General features: G+C 36.9%; 2 protein-coding genes across 4 annotated transcripts; one reads left to right on the top strand and one right to left on the bottom strand.

Moving 5' to 3' along the window:
- The first annotated feature begins 1,238 nt into the window (after window positions 1-1,238).
- LOC116246192 (ATP-dependent RNA helicase SUV3, mitochondrial) lies at window positions 1,239-14,757 on the top strand. Its single transcript, XM_031617932.2, has 16 exons — window positions 1,239-1,587; window positions 2,315-2,438; window positions 2,789-2,910; window positions 3,038-3,228; window positions 4,363-4,503; window positions 5,374-5,496; window positions 7,573-7,650; window positions 8,430-8,598; window positions 8,894-9,006; window positions 10,286-10,366; window positions 12,086-12,151; window positions 12,323-12,387; window positions 12,768-12,813; window positions 12,886-13,002; window positions 14,102-14,193; window positions 14,453-14,757. Exons 2-16 carry the CDS (start codon window positions 2,320-2,322, stop codon window positions 14,547-14,549), a joined length of 1,620 nt encoding a protein of 539 aa, XP_031473792.1. The 5' UTR covers window positions 1,239-1,587; window positions 2,315-2,319; the 3' UTR covers window positions 14,550-14,757.
- A 933-nt stretch (window positions 14,758-15,690) lies between these two features.
- On the bottom strand, window positions 15,691-19,741 carry LOC116250506 (uncharacterized). Of its 3 annotated transcripts, XM_031624176.2 has the most exons (8): window positions 19,521-19,693; window positions 18,489-18,591; window positions 17,658-17,765; window positions 17,453-17,566; window positions 17,001-17,279; window positions 16,238-16,351; window positions 16,077-16,149; window positions 15,691-15,998 (listed from the first exon to the last, which is right to left on the bottom strand). In XM_031624176.2, exons 3-8 carry the CDS (start codon window positions 17,718-17,720, stop codon window positions 15,961-15,963), a joined length of 681 nt encoding a protein of 226 aa, XP_031480036.1. In that variant the 5' UTR covers window positions 17,721-17,765; window positions 18,489-18,591; window positions 19,521-19,693; the 3' UTR covers window positions 15,691-15,960. The 3 variants fall into 3 exon arrangements, with proteins under 3 accessions (XP_031480036.1, XP_031480026.1, XP_049932309.1); XM_031624166.2 differs by lacking the exon at window positions 18,489-18,591 and having other exon boundaries at window positions 19,521-19,692; XM_050076352.1 differs by lacking the exons at window positions 17,453-17,566; window positions 18,489-18,591 and having other exon boundaries at window positions 19,521-19,741.
- Between the last annotated feature and the right edge of the window lie 677 nt (window positions 19,742-20,418).

Below are 20,418 nucleotides of genomic sequence, written 5' to 3'. Positions count from 1 at the left end.
AATAAAAGAGAAATCAGAACTAAGTAGGTTTCAATTCTCTAGCTTTTTGGTTGGATTACCAATTTCTTCTTAGAAATGGGGACAGTTTTTGGAGCTTCATATTCAAAAAGAGATATTTTGTCAGATGTTTGACAGCATCTAATTGCTATACATTTCCCAATCATGAAGCTATAAATATTTTATGAGAAAGACCAAATTATAATTTTAAAATATTGATAAGAGCTGAAATATCATATTTTAATTTTTTTATATAAACTAAATAATTTTTTTTTTTAAATTTACATGTAAATTGAAAAAAAAAAATAAAAGGTTTGTGCCCCTGGCAGCCAGTATCAAAGATTGGGAATCGCACTGTAGGTCGTACAATCCTTTTCGATTGTTTTGTCCCTTATGCAACATTTGATAGCCTTAGATCTAAGGTGAGACTGAATTGGATCCAATCAGGTTCGAACGTATGGTTCCCGTCAGATGCAACTCCTCTCACACGTACTTGCCTACCGCGTCCAATACCGTGATGGATCTATTGTCCTTACCCGGATCGACTTCAGTTTCAGTTGGATCCAATTGATGGAAAGTCTGTCGCTAAGACTTTTAAGATTGGCTTTTTAACTTTAGTTTAAATGTGAGTTATGGTAAGATAAATGGTAAGTTCATATATTATTTATAAAAATAAGTTGTTTTAAAAAGTAATTTATAATCATCATTCTTATTATATATCCACAAGATGCAATGAAAAGTTTCTTAGGCTTAAAGGCCCTTGTTTTTTAGCTTTTTTTTTTTTTTTTTAAAAAGCAAGTTCCCCTGTTAACCAAAAAAGGGGTGCTGAATTTTTTATTAAATTCATGATTATGAAATTTTCATTAATGAATCAAAATTCCAAGCAATCAAGCTCATGTACATTTTAGATGAAATTTAGATTTCAATTGCATGTGGCGCACTTTCACATGCCATAATAACAGGGCATAACACACACAACCTGCTACGATGCTTATTCCTATGGATATAATTTAATTCAATTATATATTAAAGTTACACACTTTAGTTTTTATATAATTTTTTTATAATATTTTTAAGAATTGAATGTGATGGATTCAAGATCACATATGAAATGGCACAATCAGTTAAGCCATCGTTCCTGCGGTTGAAGAGCTCGACATTTTCGGGTCAATGTAGAATATTATGTAGAAGATGCTGATCCGTTAATACAGGTATGGATCTACGTGGTCTAGTGACTAACTAATCCGAACTCCTTCTGAGACTGCAACGCGACCCGCGGTGGTCGAGCGTCCTCTGCTCTTCTTCCTTCTTCCCGCGGGTCAAAGGCCTCACGTCTGCCTTCTCCCCCGTTTTGCCCTGCTCCACCTTTCGCGGCCGACATTTCCTCTGTCTCTGTCTCTGTCTCTCTTTCTTTCTTTACGAATTTGGAGCACTGGCTTCCGTTCTCTCTCTTTCTTCGTCATCCTTTCTTATCTCCCTTTTCTTTAGAAAGCTTGGAATAGAGTTGTATTTCAGCTTGCACGTTTTCGGTCGGAGGTCGCATTGATTCGGAGAGCTGGGTGATATGATTTATCGTGTGGGGATCCCTAGGTGGAAACTCTCTCTCTCTCTCTCTTCTTATTCTGTGTGAAAGAATGATTTTCTTTTAACTTTCCATTTTATTCTGATAATTCTCTGCCGCCCATATCTTTGATAACGTGAAGAAGGCGCCTCCTGGCAGGCACATTGGCCAAATTTGTGTTCCGTTTTCGCTTGGGGGGCTTCTCCTACGAGTTAGTTGATATTAATTATGCTGTTATGATCGTATGATCACTGTCTTTGCAATTTGTATGATTTTCTTGACACCAGTATTGGACCCATGGTCTTAAGCTCTCGGTTATGTCTATTATGTGATGTGTGTTGTTTTTGTAACACGATGTCTGTTCGGCTTTTTATTTTTTGGGTATGGGCGGGTGCTTTTCGTTGGATTAACAAACAAACTTCTGGTTCTTTCTTTTCATTTGGTGTCTTCGTTTGTGAATTTCGTATGACATCGGTGGCGGTCGGATGATTTTATCATCACTATCGTTGTCTACTTCTGAACATTTCGACAAATTCCTTTATGTTTTTCGGTTTATTTTGCATTTTTTTATACCTTCAAATCATGAAGATATTTAGTATTTTTTATCTTAAGGCGATTGTTTTTGGTCTGTTATATTGGCGTGATTAGGTACATATTTTTGAAAACACAAAATCCATTTCTATGTATATTGCTTTGCAAGGCATTGTTGGCATGTGGACGTTTTTGGTTGAGTTTGATATGAGTACACGCTTGCAGGTACCATGAAACTTTTCTGGAGACGCTTGGGAGGCGCACTTCATTCTTTCTCAGCCGCTTCTAGTGGTTATGGGCATTTCAGCAGTGTTTGCAGCAACTCAAAATTTGACCTCACTGACTTGACGTAAGGCAGTATTGCAGTTTATCATGTTGAATATGGTCTATGTTCAAAATGATTAATAAGGGCTTCATCCTTTAAAGTTCATGATCGGTTTCATTTCTATTTTGTCCATTTGTATCATGGATCCTAGTTGCTTAACCTTGCATGTGTCGTTTTTTACACTTTTCTAAAAGATGGGTGCATAATGTGCATGTGTTAAGATTTTGATGTCCTTATAGATCAGAATCATCAGATGAAGCGTAGCTTTCAGCAGCTTTGTTGGGGAGGATAGTGTTTATAACTGATGCAAAGTGCAAACTAATGAAACATAAAGCACAATGTTGATTATAGCACTAATTTTAGCTTGAATGCAGTCGTCCCCATACATGGTACCCACTTGCACGGAGGAAGAAACGGAATATTTTCCTTCATGTTGGTCCTACAAACAGTGGCAAAACATATCATGCTCTGAAGCAGTTGGAATCAAGCTCTTCAGGTGTGCTTACAAGTCATCCTTCAAGCCAAACTTTCTTACATTTTAACTGACAGTTATAATTAGATGCATGTGCTTACACCCTTAAATGTGCCTCAAGAATGGTGTTTTCTTTTATGGTTGACCACAGGGTTATATTGTGGGCCTTTAAGGCTCCTGGCATGGGAAGTGGCTAAAAGATTGAACAAGGTAAATGTCCCTTGTAATCTGATAACAGGCCAAGAAAGGGAGGAGATCAATGGGGCAAAGCACAACTCAGTTACAGTTGAAATGGCTGATGTGATATGCGACTACAAGTGTGCAGTTATTGATGAAATTCAGGCATGGCTTGGATTCCAATAGCTTCCATGCATTTCCAATTTATATAAGGGCTTTTTCTGCTGCTAGCATCTGTTTTAGGAGTTTCTGTGAGCAAAAATGCATTTGCAATCTCAATCTTGTGCAAAATCTAGAAGTCATGACAAAGGGATCAATCTAAATTGGTACTAGTTGGTGGGAGGCTAAAAACATGATAAAGTAATAAAACCTTTTATGCTTGTTTGACATCCCTCTGCTTGAATATAAATCAAAATGTATGGTTTCAAAGCTACACCACTAATCGAAAAAGTATGTTCCATAAAAAAGAGTCTTGAAAGCAGAGCCTTCTGTGCTCTTTAGATGGTGGACTTTTATCAGGAAGTGATGCTTATTCAGTGAAGTAAACCATATCACCCCAAAACAACCACAAAATGGTGAGTTTCTGCTACTAGTGTTACCAAGCAACCACCATGTACATATCAATCTTCCAAAAAATTCTTAAAAATCTAAAGGGAACAAGAAAATGAGGTCAGCATGTGCACATGCATTATAAAATCAAAATGAGATGTACTACTGTGGCTGTGATGTTTGGCATAAGTTGGTTTATGTTCCATTCGATTTGATGCCTGTGCAAATGAGGTATGTCATAAGCTTAAGATGCTTGGGATCTGACGGACTATTCAAGCCTAGACACATTTGATGAAAGCAGCTTGTGGATCTGGACATTGAAAAATGTCTATATAAACCAGGAGAACAAAGCTTTTGTATAACTATATGGATTATAAATTTTATTGGATGACTACATTAAAATTCAGGGATTAATCACAAATTTACAATAACTAATATTGTGTAATCTGAGAACTCAAGCTTGTGGGCTTTTGGTAGACTATATCATCTAGAATCTTATAATCAGATTTTAGTGCTGAAATGTTACTGAACTTATGCTTCCTGTGTTCTTCCTATCCACATAGTCCAATTGGTGTAACATCCATTTAGGATTCTAACATCTGTCTACTATTTTGTTGCAGAATCTATTTAACATGTTATCAACTGTTACATTGTTGTCTTTGTCTCAGACAAGGCATTGCTTATTTCTTGCTTAGAAAGGCAGGGAGTCAGCCTCTATCCTTGTTTACTGATTCAGCTTTCTGTTTTCAGATGATAGGGTGTAATACTAGAGGCTTCTCATTCACGCGTGCATTATTAGGTATTGCTGCAGATGAACTGCACTTATGTGGAGATACTTGTGCTGTTCCCCTTGTACAGGAAATTCTTGGGGTTACTGGTGATGTTATAAAGGTGTAACTTGCTTTTATGGCCTCCTCTTGTTACTTTCAAACATTAAATTAACCAGTTGATTTGTCCCAAGTGGATATGAAGAATCAAAACACGAAGCGATGTAGGAAAATCAAGCGTCACATCTTCATCTTTTGTTGGTGCAGCCCCTCCTATATAATGTCCCTTCAATGGAAACCGTTCTCATGCTCATGGACTACAGTTCTGCCAATACTGACCCATCCATAAGAAGGTTTAATAATCATGTACTATGAAAAGGCATTAGCTTTTCCTCCTTTTAAATATCTATCACAGATATCGTGAGATTTTTGAAAATCTTGCAATATTTATGAGAAAAACAAGTAAAACAAAAATATTGAGAAAATTCAAAAAAATGAATATTTCACAAATTTTTAATAAATTTTTGGTGATTTTTTTCTTATTGGTTTCTCATTATTTTATTCTCTCTGATTTGTTAGGATTTTTTATTTTTTTAAATCTTCCTAGATTTTTTTTCCAAAATTTTCTTGAGAAAAATTTGCCAAAAGTAATCTGAGAACAACCTCACCGATATTTTCCTGAGAATGATGTTTTTGACATTGCTTTTATTTTTAATAAAGTAATCAACCCTATGACTAAATAAAGCCATCTAGCTTAATAAGACTTATGCCATACATCTAGCAAAAATTCATAGTGTCTGTGTATGTGTGGAAGATATTATTGGAAAAAGCTTTTGATTTTGTGATTCGAGCCACTAGGAATGTTGTGCATTGTGTTATTAAAACTTGATAAGAAATTTTGAAAAAATACAGGAAGTCATACTGAGCTTGTGCTATTTTAGTTGGCACCACAAAGTGTTTTCTTTTTTCCAATTGGAAATTTCTTTTTTCTCAGGTTCAATACTATGAGAGGCTTTCCCCACTTATACCAGCAAAGGTTCCACTTAGGTCCTTCAGTGACATACAACGAGGTGATTGTGTGGTCACTTTTTCACGGCGTGAGATATACAAAATGAAGGTAAGAAATGTGGTACTCTTATCCAGTTTTCTTATTACCCATGCAATACAAAATGAAGGTAAGAAACACGATCTATTCAGCTTTCTTGATTACCCATGTAAGCTGAGTACAACACTAATGTTGTAAAATGCATAGCATAACCTGCATGGGTGGGAGCCAAAATAGGATGGTACCATAGTATAACATAAAAGTATCTTAAGAATTTCTAGATTTTGCTAAAAAGAAATTAAGACCAAAACAGTCAAAGACTTTCAAGGGAAAAGTCTGTTAAACTGAAAAGTTATGTTGGCAACAAGATCAAGCTACAACTGCACATTAAAATGTCCATGAATTGCATAAAACATTTGGTGTACAATTTAAAATAATATGCTGTAGAAGACATGCACATTTTTGTTAGAAATAATTGAAATCAACAACTTAAATGACTCTCAATGCTTAAATGGACATAAACAAGCTTTATTGTGTTACTGTGTACAGCTTACTCCTTGAAGGCTCGAGCAACTCATGATCATAAAGTTTCATTTCCAAAATTCATGTTGGGGGGTAGAAATAGGATCTTACACAAAGAAACCACAAAAGTCCTAATTTTGGTGCTTAAAGTCATCTTTGAATTTACTTTTTTCATTACTTAGGTGTAAGAATACCCATTACCTCTCATGACAAACTTAATATTCAAACTACCTACAAAATTTTGTACCACCAGGTTCTTTTTCGGGTCATTTCTTTGTGTTTTGAAGGTGTAGCATGATATGCCAGTATCTTACTGGAACTTAAGATACAGGGGATATCATAAGGTACACATGATGCAATACACCACAGTCCTGCAACGATTTTCAGAGGTATATAATTTTGGTTTTCTCCCATAATTACAACTCATATCATAAGGTAATGGGTACTATGTCTGAATAACAACATCTTCGTCCATAATTAATTAGACTTCTGCTCATATATATGTTGTTTTTCTTGTTGATTGTTGAAAAGAATGATGCCTATAAAGAATATGTCCTTCCTTTTTCGTGCATTTGGACATATAACAAAAACGAACAAGTGCTTTCAGAAATACTGGACTTTTGTGCGAGCCTCTCAGTTTTACTAATTGAGAGGCCTTTTCTTTTCTTCTGCCAGCCTGAATTTGCTAAAGCGCAGGTAATACCATGGAGATGCTATGGTATCTTTTGCTTAAATCTGTTAATCATTTTTGCTTAGAAATGTTATGTTAGATGAAAACACTTGCGAGGTGGTTCTCCATGAAAAATATGCCTCTTGATCAAATTCTTGTAGTGGCTCATGGTGCCCATGGAGTTTGTTGTTTTTAAGTTTTAAGGAAGTTGTTGCTTTTCTGTTTCAATGTGATGTCCCAAACATTCTAAGCAAAAATATGGCCACTAGATTCATGTCCTTTGTTGAAGGGTTCAGGAATATTTCATGCGGCAATATCTTGCCGAAACTCAAGAAACACATTTGAGTTTCTATGTCTGTTAGAATCTGAGACCCAGTATGCTAAACTCTTGCTCTTGTCATCTATTCTCAACATTGTAAAATTGTAAAGGCAGTCTAACGGTTTTGGATTATTTACCTTAGGAAAAGCATTTTTAAAACCTTTGGGATCCTCTCTGATGCTTGTACTCCTAAATAAAAGATGTGGCACATAGGTCCCCTCTACTGCAAACTTGATCAATCTTTTGTGAAATACTGTATGTGATGCCTACTTGGAAGCTGCTTAAGTTGAGGTGCTAAATGTATAAAAAATTGTTGGTTTTCTAATTGCAACTTGGCCTCCTCAATATATTCTTTATAGGTCTAGAGTTTTGCTTTCTTGGTACGAATTTCGATATGGTTCTAGCATTGATTCTTCTTTCATTTGCTATGATGCTGGCTTCCTGCTCAATTTTCTTCTTATAGTGCTTTATTGCCCTGTTGAATCTCCTTCCATGTCTTTAGATGCTAACACAACTTAATAACTTTTACTTTCATTATATGAATAGGGTCTCATGATATTTAAAAGTTAAAGTTCTCCTAAGATATATTTACATGCAGTTTCTGATCAGTTCTTATCCTCTTGCTGTTAACTAACAGAAAGAAATAGAAACCAAAGGAAAGCATCTTTGCTCTGTGGTGTATGGTTCATTGCCTCCAGAAACGCGAACACGTCAGGTACTTGGTTTTTTACTGCATAAGATGACTAGATTCTATCGTCTCCAGCTATTGAAATTAGGTGTTGCCAAGTTTTTTACTCCCTTGTATGCATCTCATTTATCCCTACATTTGTATGCCAATTGTTTGAATTTCTGATGCTTGCACTGCTTATTGTATCTTTTGTTTATATCTGGTGCCTCCCAAGTTTATTTGTTTCCTAGGCGCTTAGCCATGAACTTGACTTGAATTCAGCTGCTTTGGCAATATAGATTCTTTTCCTTGTGTGGGCAGTCTGAGACTCTCAGTTGATACTTGGATTTTCGAAGTTGCTTCAGATGCACCTGAAAGAATTTATGTCATGCATCTATTGGTAATTCAGCCATAGAAACTGTATATGTGTAATGACTCTGTTCCAGGTTTGCCAAGGATTTATTAACACACACAATCTGTGTTTTGTACATTTGTTGGTTAAATGAATGGTTGATAAGTTTAGAAAACAAACCCAAGCCTGTTCTTATTTTTAGATGCGCGCATTGTAAGGTGGAGGCGAGAAAGGGAGTTCAAGTGAAAAATTTTGGCTGACCTTGTAATTTTGTTGGCTGCAAGTTTCTTTTTTGTTCTTGTTTAGCATGAAATGGAATATTTGGTGAATTATATCATTGCACCGTGATAGTTCTGCAGAAAAGTGGATGAACTTTCCTGTGCTGCCAAGTTATTGCTTGTAAGATGTAATTAATTTGGCATCCATTTGGTAACGTGATAAAGGTTAGCTAAGTTAATTCTTTGTAGGATTGCAGGCATCAATGTTCAATGATGAAAGCAGTGAGTTTGATGTTCTCGTGGCTAGTGATGCTGTTGGAATGGGCCTGAATCTGAACATTTCTAGGATAATATTCTCAACATTGAAAAAATTTGATGGTTCTGAAATGCGTAAACTTACGGTCTCAGAGATTAAGCAGATTGCAGGTGCTTAGATCCATTCCTATATGCTTTTAATTTTACATAGGATTCAGTTTTGCTCAAGTTCTGTTTAATCATTGAATCCATTTCCTTTCTGATGTGTGTTATATGATTTGACATAAGATTAGGTAATTTTTCAGTTTCCTTCTCAATATCTTCAAGGGTGGATCTATTCTGTAGTTCTATTTTCAAGTTGCTTCTGCACTATCTGAGTTCCTGATCTGCTGGTTAATACATGGATAATTCACAAATATGTTCAATTAGTTTTACACGTAGTTCCTTTTTTTATTCTTTGATCCAGGAAGGGCTGGAAGGTATGGATCTAAATTTCCAAATGGTGAGGTGACCTGCTTGGATGGTGAGGATCTGCCTTTGCTCCACTCATCTCTAAGATCACCGTCCCCTATTTTGGAGGTAAGTGGACATATGTCTGTGTGTATCTTATACCCTAATTTGTATATTTTGTCGCATTTATTGAAGTGGATGCTTCGGGTTTGTTTTTTGTTCTTGTGGGAACAACAAAATTGTGCTTACGGTAATGCTGTACAAAGACATATAAAGTCTAAGAAGAAAAGATGCATTGTCTTTGAGAATAGCATCAGAAGAGTGGGTTTCATGTCCCCTTATTCAGAAACATTGATTTTCATATTAGTTGAACAAGATTGTTGATTGGATAGAGTAGAATAATTAGGAAGATGTAGCAGTGTACAGTTTGATCACATCACCTAAAAAGCTCTAATGACTATTGCTATGATGCTATCACGTAAAAAATTGATTTGTGCAGATTCCCACAAGTACCATTAATTGATTCACTTATCTTGCACAGCACTGGATCTCAGTCACTAAGTGCAGGAGTGACTGCATTTCATATTTGTGTCCAGGACCCTGCTCCCTGCACATGATTTATCTGATTATTACCTGTACATGTTTGTGTATATGTACTCATGTCTGTACATTTGCATGCACATGGCTGTACTTGTGGTTCCAAACCCACCTTAAAACTACGTAAGAGACAGGTTGAGGAGCAGGGGCCTTCACATAGCATTCTTCCATTTAGTGATCCGGCATGCTAAGAGGGCAATATCAGTCTATAGTATGGGAGGATACCAAGTACTGTTATTCCCACCTGTTGCAATTTGACTGCACTTATACATGCATGGAATAATATTGACAAGGTTTTCTTTGGTTATCGGTAGCAACTTGAGTGCATGAGCCTTTACTCTGGCAGTTGTATATATCATTTTCTGTTGAATCACGTTGACTTGTTCACATTTTATCTGTCAGTTTTTCTAATATGTCAATGTTTTTTCTATACTTTGCAAGTTCCGCACGCACGAGGCCCTCAAACGTAACCCTTTTTTGTGGATAAATGACAGATATCAATGGGTACACAATGAGTAGGAAAGTTTGTCTCAGATTATAATTAATTAGTCAGTAGAATCTTATTTATCTTAATTCAGTTTTATGTAGGTCTTGGACACTTATACGACAATATGTAATTGTACAACACATACACAAGAGTGTATTCAGTTCTCTTTTAGTTTCAGGCTGTAAGCCCGTACTCCTTTTTCTCCAACTTCTCTATCTGTGTGAAAAAATAAGTAATGAGATCTAACTACTTGTAGCTTGCTAGACATGCACCATATATGTTTATGTATTTCTCTAAGATAGTCTCTTTTATATGTCTTTACAGCGTGCAGGGCTCTTTCCTACATCTGATCTGTTGTTCTTATACTCCAGATTACATCCCAAAGTTGGGTTTTATCATATGCTGGTAAGCTTTATCTCTGCCGGGCTTTGAGTAAATTCTAATTGTTCATGATGCAGTCACTCTGACAGGGTTTTTCTTGAAAGGTTATGTAAATCAGATTTTGGTATAAAACAGATCTGAATTTTCTTGAAAGGTTATGTAAATCAGATTTTGGTATAAAACAGATCTGAATAGATTTAAATAGTTAGTAACTTAGTTGCTGGATTTGCCTTTAGGTAATGAACCTGCTATGTTTTGCATTTCCAGAAGAAAAATGATCCACGTTTCCTTCTTACTCACTGGATGGAATCGTAGAACCTAAGTGATAAAAGTTCCTTTTTGGTGTACATAGACCTCCTGTCTACAATAGTCTCACTCAGTGCCATCTGTATCATATCGTTCGAGAAAAACGATATGATAGGGGCAGATACGCAAATTGCTGGCATATTGTGCCTGTATCGTATGTAACGTACTATACGCCCCCACTCCGCGGTATCGTAGGATATGGGATACGGCCCATATCTTGCAATACGGGCCTGCCTTTTTTTTTTTTTTAAGTTGTCCGATGCCCTTTTCAAACATTTTATGTTTAAAACCTCCTCTTCCCTTTCATTTCCAGCATTCCTAAAAGATGTGGGAGGAGCAGCTTTTGTGATTTTGGAGAGATTGCCAAGAAATCAATGATTGAAGGGAAAAATGAGAAATCACTGCATTGAGGATGGAGATTATAATGAAGATGAAAAAGATGAATAGATAGATTATAATGAAGATGAAGAAGATAAATAGATAGATTCTATGTTTTTAAATTTTTGATGATGTGATGTAAAACAGTAAAGCTTTTTACTGTAAAAGTTTTTAAGACTTTAAACTTTATCATGCTTATCATATCAATATCATTATTATGTGTGTGGATGACGGATTATGAATGTTTATTTATCTGTATGGTACTGTGAGGAATTGTTTTATATGGAAAACATTTTTCTTGTTGTTTCCTTTTTTTTTTCTGATTTTTCCCTATTTTTTCGATTTTTTACTGAATTTAAAAAATAAATTTTATGATATGCTTACGATGCCTTACGTATGCATATAGGTTGGCCTAACTGATACGTGATACAATGTGACTTTTACAACTGTGTCTCACTATCTTAGAAATCAACTTGCTTTAGAAGAAAGAGTTGCAGCATCTCATGTATATTTAGGTGCTAGAGGTATACTAGTTTCCCTGGCTTTAGAAATAACTAGTATTTATTTGATCATCTTAATGTGATTCATATAAGCTGTTGGTGTCCATAGTGGTGGAACTTCGGCATTTTTGGTTTCTTCTTCTTTGCAGTTAGAATGCAATTTTGGACTCTAGGTCCCCCTTAATGTTTAATATAAAAAGTGGAAATTGAAATGAGAACAAAAAGCATTGGATGATATATGGAAACCATAAAAGCATTCAGCATCAATAAACATTTCTGTGGCAAACAAGTTACAGTATGTGTTTTAGCCCAAGCAGGCTATGACAAAACGTGATCATGCTTGGCGAACAGGGTCAATATTGCTATCTTTATGTATCGTGTATCAAAAGTACATAAAATTTTGGTCATATGTTTCTACTTATTACAGGTTTACATGCCTATATTTGTAAATGATCATGCTGTCTGTATGTAGGTCTGTAGATGGCAAATATAAGTTTAACTATTCTCACAATCATTTGGGAGTGACATTTGCTCGTAATTTGTGTTTTTGCTTTTGCAGGAGCAGTTCCTAGAGAAAGCCAAAACTTCTCCATTTTATTTCATCACTAACTGTGAAGATATTCTGGTATATGATGTGCTTTTCTGGTCTTTGATATAGTTCATATACTTGTGGATTTGGCACCTTACAGAGAATTATTGTCTGTGTGTCATTCCAAAGCTCAATAAGGTTAATTCTTTGATGAAGTCCACTGGGATCCAACTTGTATAATCTATGTCACTCTTTTCTGGCTAACAGAAAGTTGCTGCTGTTATTGATGAAATGCCATTAAGTTTGGAAGACAAATACCTTTTCTGCATCAGGTAATTTTCTCTGGTTATTGGGTTGTGAAGTTATTTCTTATCTGAAAGTTATGGGTTGTAATGGAGGACTAAGAATACTAAAGCAGAAAGAAACATAAGAACGAACAACCAATTCTTAATGTAATAGGTTTCTGGATGGAGAATTGCCGTATAGTGTATACGGTTGCCACGGTCGTCAAAATTGCCTTAACTAGTTTTTGAAGGGTTCATTTTTCTTTGACGTTTTTAGAAGATTCAATTTGTTTTTAAAAAGGAAATCCCTTTCGTATATTCAAGTCTTGCACTTTGTATGGAATAGCAGTTCTCCAATTCAAACATCTGTAACTGGTAACTAAGCTGCCTTCTACTAAGTTGCATTATTATTGTTATTTTTTTTGCAGCCCAGTAGATATGAATGATGAAATTTCTGGTCAAGGTCTTGTCCAGGTATATCTAATGTCTCCATGGATCTTTAATTTCTAATGTACAAGTTATATTGGTTCTACTTGGTTGGACCAGTTTGCAGAGAGCTACTCCAAAAGAGGAGTCGTCCATTTGAAAGAAATATTTACTCCCGGGACGCTGCGAGTGCCAAAGTCACAAAATGAACTAATGGAACTTGAATCTATTCACAAGGTATTGACTGGTAACTATGAGGTTTTTTCTCCATACTCATCCTTGACTTACGGGAAATTGACAGGCCCATCCTTGCAGTGTACATAATTGTGATTCATAAACCCTTTTATTGCACTTTTCAGGCAAATGGATCCTTTTATTAGGTTAATCATGGTCAGCAGCTTAAAAATACTTTTATACTTCATACTATTACCTCTCTGTATTTGAAAGCACCGGTGTAGTTCTCCTGTTGAAAAATTTAGCCTCATGGATTGGTTTGTTATGATTACCTTAAAGGTATCATTGCACTTGTTAAAAAGAGACAGGGAAGGATGCACATGTCAATGTCCCACAATATAGGAAAAGGCACCCTATTATACGACCCTCATTCTTTCTTGGCTCTTGAACCGGTGCAGACTTAGCTGATTCAGCTCTGCTGATTGTCAGCAACTCAGGATTCATAGGTAGTTTGTGGATGGGTTGAATTTGGTATGGTGGTAACTTTTTTCTTTTTGGTGTGGGTGTTCCGAGTCAAATTAGGTCTCCAGTATATTTATCTGTCCTGAAGCGGATGGTTTTCATGGCTCAAAAGAGCATTAGGCTGATATCCTTTTACTATTTAGTTACAACTTCGATGATCATGGCCATTGCGTGTTAATTAAACGTATCAATTGCTTGTTAGAGCAAGGTGATTTTACCATGATTTTGTTAGTATATTAACATGTCCACATGATTAGCAGTTTCTTCTAATAAATCAATAGGTTAATCAGGACATGGATATGTGTAAAACTTTAATAATCAGGATCTACGTCTGTGTAAAAACATTGCCTCGCAATTTAAGGAAATTCATATCTGTATTTTCTGCAACGAACCGGCTGGAAATTCATATCGGTATCCAATTTGTATTTTAGGCAGATAGTTTCATTTTCTTCCCGTCAGTTGCTAGAAACGAGATCCAATTTGCATTTTAAAGGGGTAATTTTCAGTATCTTTTAGTTGCTCTGGAAACTGGATGTATGACATTTGTTTGAATAGATGGACGTTGAACACCACATGATAAACCTCTCATTTTAATTTGTCATTTGTCATTTACCATTTTTCATTTATTTATTTGATTCAGGTCTTAGACCTCTATGTATGGCTGAGTTTCCGATTGGAAGAGAGTTTTCCAGACCGTGAAGTGGCATCTGCACAAAAGGAAATGTGCAACCTGTGAGTAAACATTTTTTCTCCTTTGTTCTCCAAGATATGTCTATATATATATATATATATATATATATATATATATTATGCATGTTTTCACATTCTTGGGCTCCTAGCCCCTAGGACTTGATTTTCTTGCCTAAAAGTCAATATGTTTCATCTTAATTTGCTATTGATTATCTGGCAGTAGCCAAGTCATATCTAAGGTGGAAGTGAAAAGCTGAAAGTTCGGTTGTGATTGATTTTTGCATTTCTATGGCTATTGCAGCCTGATTGAAGAGTTCCTGGAGCGATTGGGGTGGCAACGGCCAAGAGCAAGGAACCTGTTCAAACGTCCTTCGTGGAGACCTGCTTTCCTATCTTAATTCGTTTCCGTTTGTAAACCAAGCAAGTCATCTTCCTTCTGCCTCGGTAATTATTCATTTATTTATGATGTTTAGTTGAATATTTTTTATTGTAACCGGGCCGGGCCTGGGTCCGAGTTTCGGGCCCGTCAGGCCGACCCGGGCTGGCCCAATGCCCACCCTAATATGAAGCCCAAAGATGTGTTGCAATTGCCTAAAATAATTTCCTCATCAAGCCTCAAAATTGTTCAAAACTCTCTGAAGAGCAATACTTAAGGCCAAGTTTATGCAAGCTCTATAGATGGGCGCGTCAGCCCACTTCTTCCAATATTCATTAGCCTGGACATAAGTCTTCTTGACGGTGAATCCCTTAACCTGGTTATGTCGTCATTACTTCAACCAAAAGAAAAAAACTAGCTTGCAATAAAGGGAAGTGTTTGTGTGGCTGAAAACTCCATCCAATTGATAGTAACAACTAAAATGTTCAGCACGTAGCCTCTTCTTGTGAATGGGATTGGTTTTGTCCTCAAACAAGGAAAACTACAATTTTAATCAGTGATCAGACGCAGGGTTGAATCCTTCTAAAAGGCTTAGCAGAAATATCTCAGGCTAGCTAAGTTATCCCTGCTTATTGCAGAAAAAAATTCCATACAGTATGAACATGAAAGAAACAAAGTACGCCAAAAGAGAAAACTATGGGGATCCTGGCGAGAAGGAAGCTAGCCCCAGAATAACTCCTGAATTGGAAGCATCCAAACGAAAAGAAGAGAACCAACTTCCGCAGTAAGATCGCAGCATGCAACAGAAATATAACTTAAAAACAACATCAGTCGGCCAGCTTACAAAGAAGTTGGAAAAAGAAAACAAAGTTAGTGCAGCTCTGTGCAACATAGGCTATGGTCCTCTGGTCCTCTCAAATATTTCAACGACGTTTTCTCAAAAAAGGTCTCAAGAATTAATAGAAAAATAGTTAAAAAAAATATGAGTTTAATATTAGAATAAATTTCCTTTGGTGCTATTATGAAAATATCGCATGAATTCTCTCAAATTGACTTATGTCAATAGTTTGGAGATATTTACAGAAGCATCATAAAATTTCAACGATATTGTTGACTATGTTTAGACTTGGATAAAATGGCAGCGTTGAGGATTAGCTAATTCATTAAAAAACAACGAACTCTTTTGAGGAGAGCTGCCTTTCGGCAGATCTTTACTAAATTATGGCAATAAAAGTGCATCCCGAGTAGACCCTTTTCAAGTACAAAAACCATTAGATAAGTGACAGCCCTCTGAGGTAACAACAAGAGTATGACCCTAAGAAGTGACGATAGGTATGCTACCAACCAACGACAGCTTCAATCCTCTTTAAGTGTAATAATCTAAGCATGTGAATAGATACAACTAACAAGCTAGCAGCCCACTTGCAAGAATTTTATCCAACCATTGTGCGCTTCCGGCCACGCTGTCTTACTGTCACAATGCAGGAGAAAACATGTAAATAAGACTTTGACAGAAAAGGAATTCATGGTGAAAAAGGAATCGTAAAACCTTGAGCAAGTTTGTTCAGCGTAGATGACCATTGCTTAGAAGATTTTCGATAAGCATCTAGTATCTTGTCCATCTGACACTCAGAATAGAATATACAATGGTCAGCAGATGAGGCTTCTTGAATAATGTTTAGCATGAAGAAAGAAATTGCAGGTACATACCACGTCACCACATGATGAATGCATGGAGACCAGTGCACGCTCAAGCACGTACAGGTCCACTGCTTTATCTTCAGGGAGAGTAGAAATGAAGCTAAGACCAAAGTCGATCAGAACCTAAACATAAAGCAACAAATAGCAGTTCATTATGAATGTGTAACCTGCACGAAATATAACAAGCAGGTCATCTGAGGCACATATTTGGGCCACAGTAGGTGCAGGGACATATGCACAACAACTATCCGACACATGCAGGGCATAGCTGGGGCTGGAAAAACTACCAATCAGTAGCCAAGGTTGGTTTTACAATTTAACTATAAGGTTTACCAGCGTAATTGATTGGTTATGGGACTAATATGTTATATTAAAAGCTTTCTTTTGAGGATCTAAATGCTAATCACAGAAAGGGTAAAACAGAGTGCTGTATTAAGTGCTTGCCTTTATACCTCTTTACATGTAGTATTCTAAGTGGATATCGTCATGCCACTTGCCACAAATTTCACCTTTTCAGTAATGAATAGGAAATATATTTCAGCTAACAAAATCTACCCAGCTGATGCTCCTGATCTGTCTGTATTTTGCATGATTCAGGATACCTTATTGTTCCCGCTCTGAGCATTCACTAACCGATCTTTGTTTCAAGTAGAACAGCACTACCATTTATTCCCAACACATGCTTAGGCACATGCATAGACTGTTACCATTTTTATTTTTATGTCATCCAAAAAATGTGAAGATACCCAAGAAACTGAACATAATCACTTACTAGTTGGTTATTACTGCTTCTAAGTATCATATTTGATGTAGTTAAATCTCCATGCACCATGCCTCCATCATGCAGTTTTCCAATGGCATCTCCAATCTGTGTTGCAATGTCATTGATGCGCTCTTCAACAATACCATGCAATCCAAACCCCAGAAGGACATCTTTTACAGATGGCCCCTCAACATACTCAAATGTCAAAGTGTGAAGAATTGGGTCCATTCCATACAAAGTTGGAGTAGGAACACCAAGCCTTCTTGCTTTTGTCATGCAACGAGCCTCCTGTACAGTGTTCAACAATAAGCATTCAAAATAGTGATGAACACGGAAATTCTGTATGTTCCTTGATGCAGTGTAAGTAGGCAAGGCCAACCAAAACCAGGCAATCCATCATGCGGATGCCAGGGCTACCATAATCATCCAAGAAAGCAAGAACTCATCAGATGATAACTGACCGCATTTAAACGCTTAAGGGTCAACTTTGAGTCCAGAGTTGGGTGCCTATACTTTTTGGAGAATCGTTCTTTAATAATAGATCTTCTTCCTACAAAAGTTGACTCAAAAACTCTCTGCAAATAATCAAATGCTTAATTAACATATAAAAGAGACACATACGAACAGAGAATCTAGAGGCTGAACTGAGATTAGAAATCCACTTACAGCTTCGGCTCCTTGCTTCAGAAGCACACAGGAATGCTCATGTTCCTCAGAGTTTATCTCCATAAAGGGTAAATAAAATTTCTAGATCACTTTTGTCCTTGATAGCAACTGTACCATGTTTCATCAAATAGTATATTCAGAATCCAAACCAATAAGAGAAACATTAAAAGCACATTCGTAGTAGTATTGATAACCGGTATATAGAGAAACAAGCAATACTCCAGGATAAAATAAGTGGCTAAAAAGACAGCCACAGTGGAACTTCTAGGAAGCAGAAAATTGAAGACATTTGAAAAGTTTATAAAGTAGGTTTCAACACCTGTGGAAAGAGGAACTTCAAGGAAGAAAGAGAAAGGAACCTCAAAAGGAGGGTTTGGCATAGCATCATATGAAACATCAACCATCATGAGCACAAACTTGTATAAGACCCTCCTAGAGCCAAATTGGTGGGTCTTGAGCATGCCGATTATGTTACGGAAGACAAGCATCAAACCACCTATCTGTATATGAATGTTCTTCATAAATGACTCCATAAATACTAAAAAGAGAAAGTATAGACACAACATTAAAATACCCAAGAATCATGTTCATTAATTTTAGAAAACTAAAGCACCAAAACTTAAGATTTTTGGCACTAGACAAAGTCAGCAAGAGATTCAAAAAACCAATTGCAATTACCATTTGAGCCATAGTTATCAGTTTATCACTGCCAAAAAGTTCAAAATGAAAAATGCACCCACTCTTCCAAGCTAAAAACGATTGAGCCGCACATTTCATGAAAAAAAGGGAGAACTACATAGCAAACCATAAGCCCTCATTTGTTTGAAGGACCTTCTCAAAATGAAAATATCTGCCTCTTTGCATTGATGAAGCAGCTCGTCTTTGTCCTGTTCATCATTTCTCCCTCTCCTTCTCTCTCTTTCTCCGGAATATTCTGAAAAATAATGTTACTGTGAACATGTACCTTTGAGAATCAGCGTGATCGCCATGGTGACATACCGTGAAGTATGACTGCTCATTCAAGTGTTATACAAAGCTTCAGGATGCACATAGCTCCCAGATTTAGGGCATTTAAGAGCATGTAAAGGTATGCTTTGATGAAAATACGTGGTTTATGACCATAATTGGTGCACGTTGATATGGATGTCCACAAGGACCACGACTGTTGATAAACTTTCAACGACTTCTCCCTCTATTATAGAATTATGAACCAACTATTACGAGATCAAAACAGAAGAATGAATATTTTCCCACCGAATAAATGATAGAAGAAATGCAGACATGACCATTTGAGATGCTGATGACAGAGTTTAAACAAATACGTGTCTGATCGTTAGCTATTGAACGGAAGATGATGCATTCTGGAGAAGAGATGAAAAAACCCTCTTCCTTGAAGATCTTTAGTTTAAGTACACGGAGAAAGGAGTCTCAATTTCGTTCCCACATGCATAGACTTCTACTTTAGATATCATCTTTCGAACAATCATCATCAAGTATAACATTTTGCTAAATTTATACGCTATGAAGTACCCTGTCTCGCAGCAATCGCATCTTTCGACAAAGTTCATACTCACAAACTCAAATGAGCGACAATTTTCATTTTTTCCACTCAATAGTTAGGGAGTTCTCCTCTGTAAAGAGCAACAGCCTTGCTACCAGAGAGTCTAAACTCCAATAAAAACAATAGAATACACTCACGTACACACTAAATCTTCAGTAAAAAAAAAAAAAGTCATGGGCCTATCGCAGAAAACTGAAGAACCAATCTGAAAATTTCTAGAGTTCTCCATTTTCCGAAAGTTTACGTGAAAATAAAAATCAACAACAGAAGTACAAGAAGAAGAGAATACCCATAAGCCTTACCTTACTACCGGCTTCCAGAACCTCCCGTTTCGGCGGGATCGGCAGAATGCTACAAGCTGCACTATCTGGACACCGTTTTCCTTCTAGCGTTGGAAGGAGCAGAGGCCGAAGAATGACGAAGTGGGGCAGAGAAGTTGGGTGTGGATGAGGCTCTCGTTTGTACTTCGTAGTCATAGGGCGGGACCAAATTTGCTCGCATTCAAATGGATCGAATAAGAGTTTAACTTGACCCGTATCTAAACTAATTTGGCCAGACTATCAAATCTCCAACACTGAGCCGAGTCGAGCCCGAGTTCACCCAACTCGAGCTCGGCTCGGCTAATGAAACTTCAAGATCGAGCTCGGCTTGACAGAATTTGTTGAGCTCCAGCTCGGTTTGACAGAATTTGTTGAGCTCGAGCTCGACTCAAAGGCTCGACAAACTCATCTCTGCTTTGTGCTTTGCCTTGCACAACCACCGCCTGTGTTACCTGCTTCTTTCCCACTCAAAACCCATGAGAAAGCCCTCAGTCACTAAGTAAAGAACCTTCCCCAACACAAGGGTTTCAAGTGAGGGTTTCTTAAACCCTCACCAAGCTAGGGAGTGAGTGAAACCCTCATTTGAGCAAAACCTTTGCCTAATCGAGGGTTCCAGAAACCCCCCTTGGTAAGACCTTTGCCCAATCGAGAATGTGAGATCGGAGAGAGAGGCAAAAAGAGGGAGTGTGTAGAGAGTACCTTAGTGTTATTCACTAGCCTTTGAAAGAAAGATAGAGAATCGGTGGCTGGTGGCGGATAAAGAATCGGTGGCTGGTGCCGGTGGGAGTTTATGAGAAAGAGAGAAAAAAATGAGAAAGTGACGCAGTATCGATGAAAGAAAGAAAAAAAAAAAAAGTGGCGCATCAACGAACTCGAGCTA

The sequence above is a fragment of the Nymphaea colorata genome, chromosome 1 (assembly GCF_008831285.2).
Source record: "Nymphaea colorata isolate Beijing-Zhang1983 chromosome 1, ASM883128v2, whole genome shotgun sequence".
NCBI classification, from domain to species: domain Eukaryota; kingdom Viridiplantae; phylum Streptophyta; class Magnoliopsida; order Nymphaeales; family Nymphaeaceae; genus Nymphaea; species Nymphaea colorata.
Note: the sequence above shows the minus strand (reverse complement) of the source record. Positions and strands in the feature narration are given on the sequence as shown.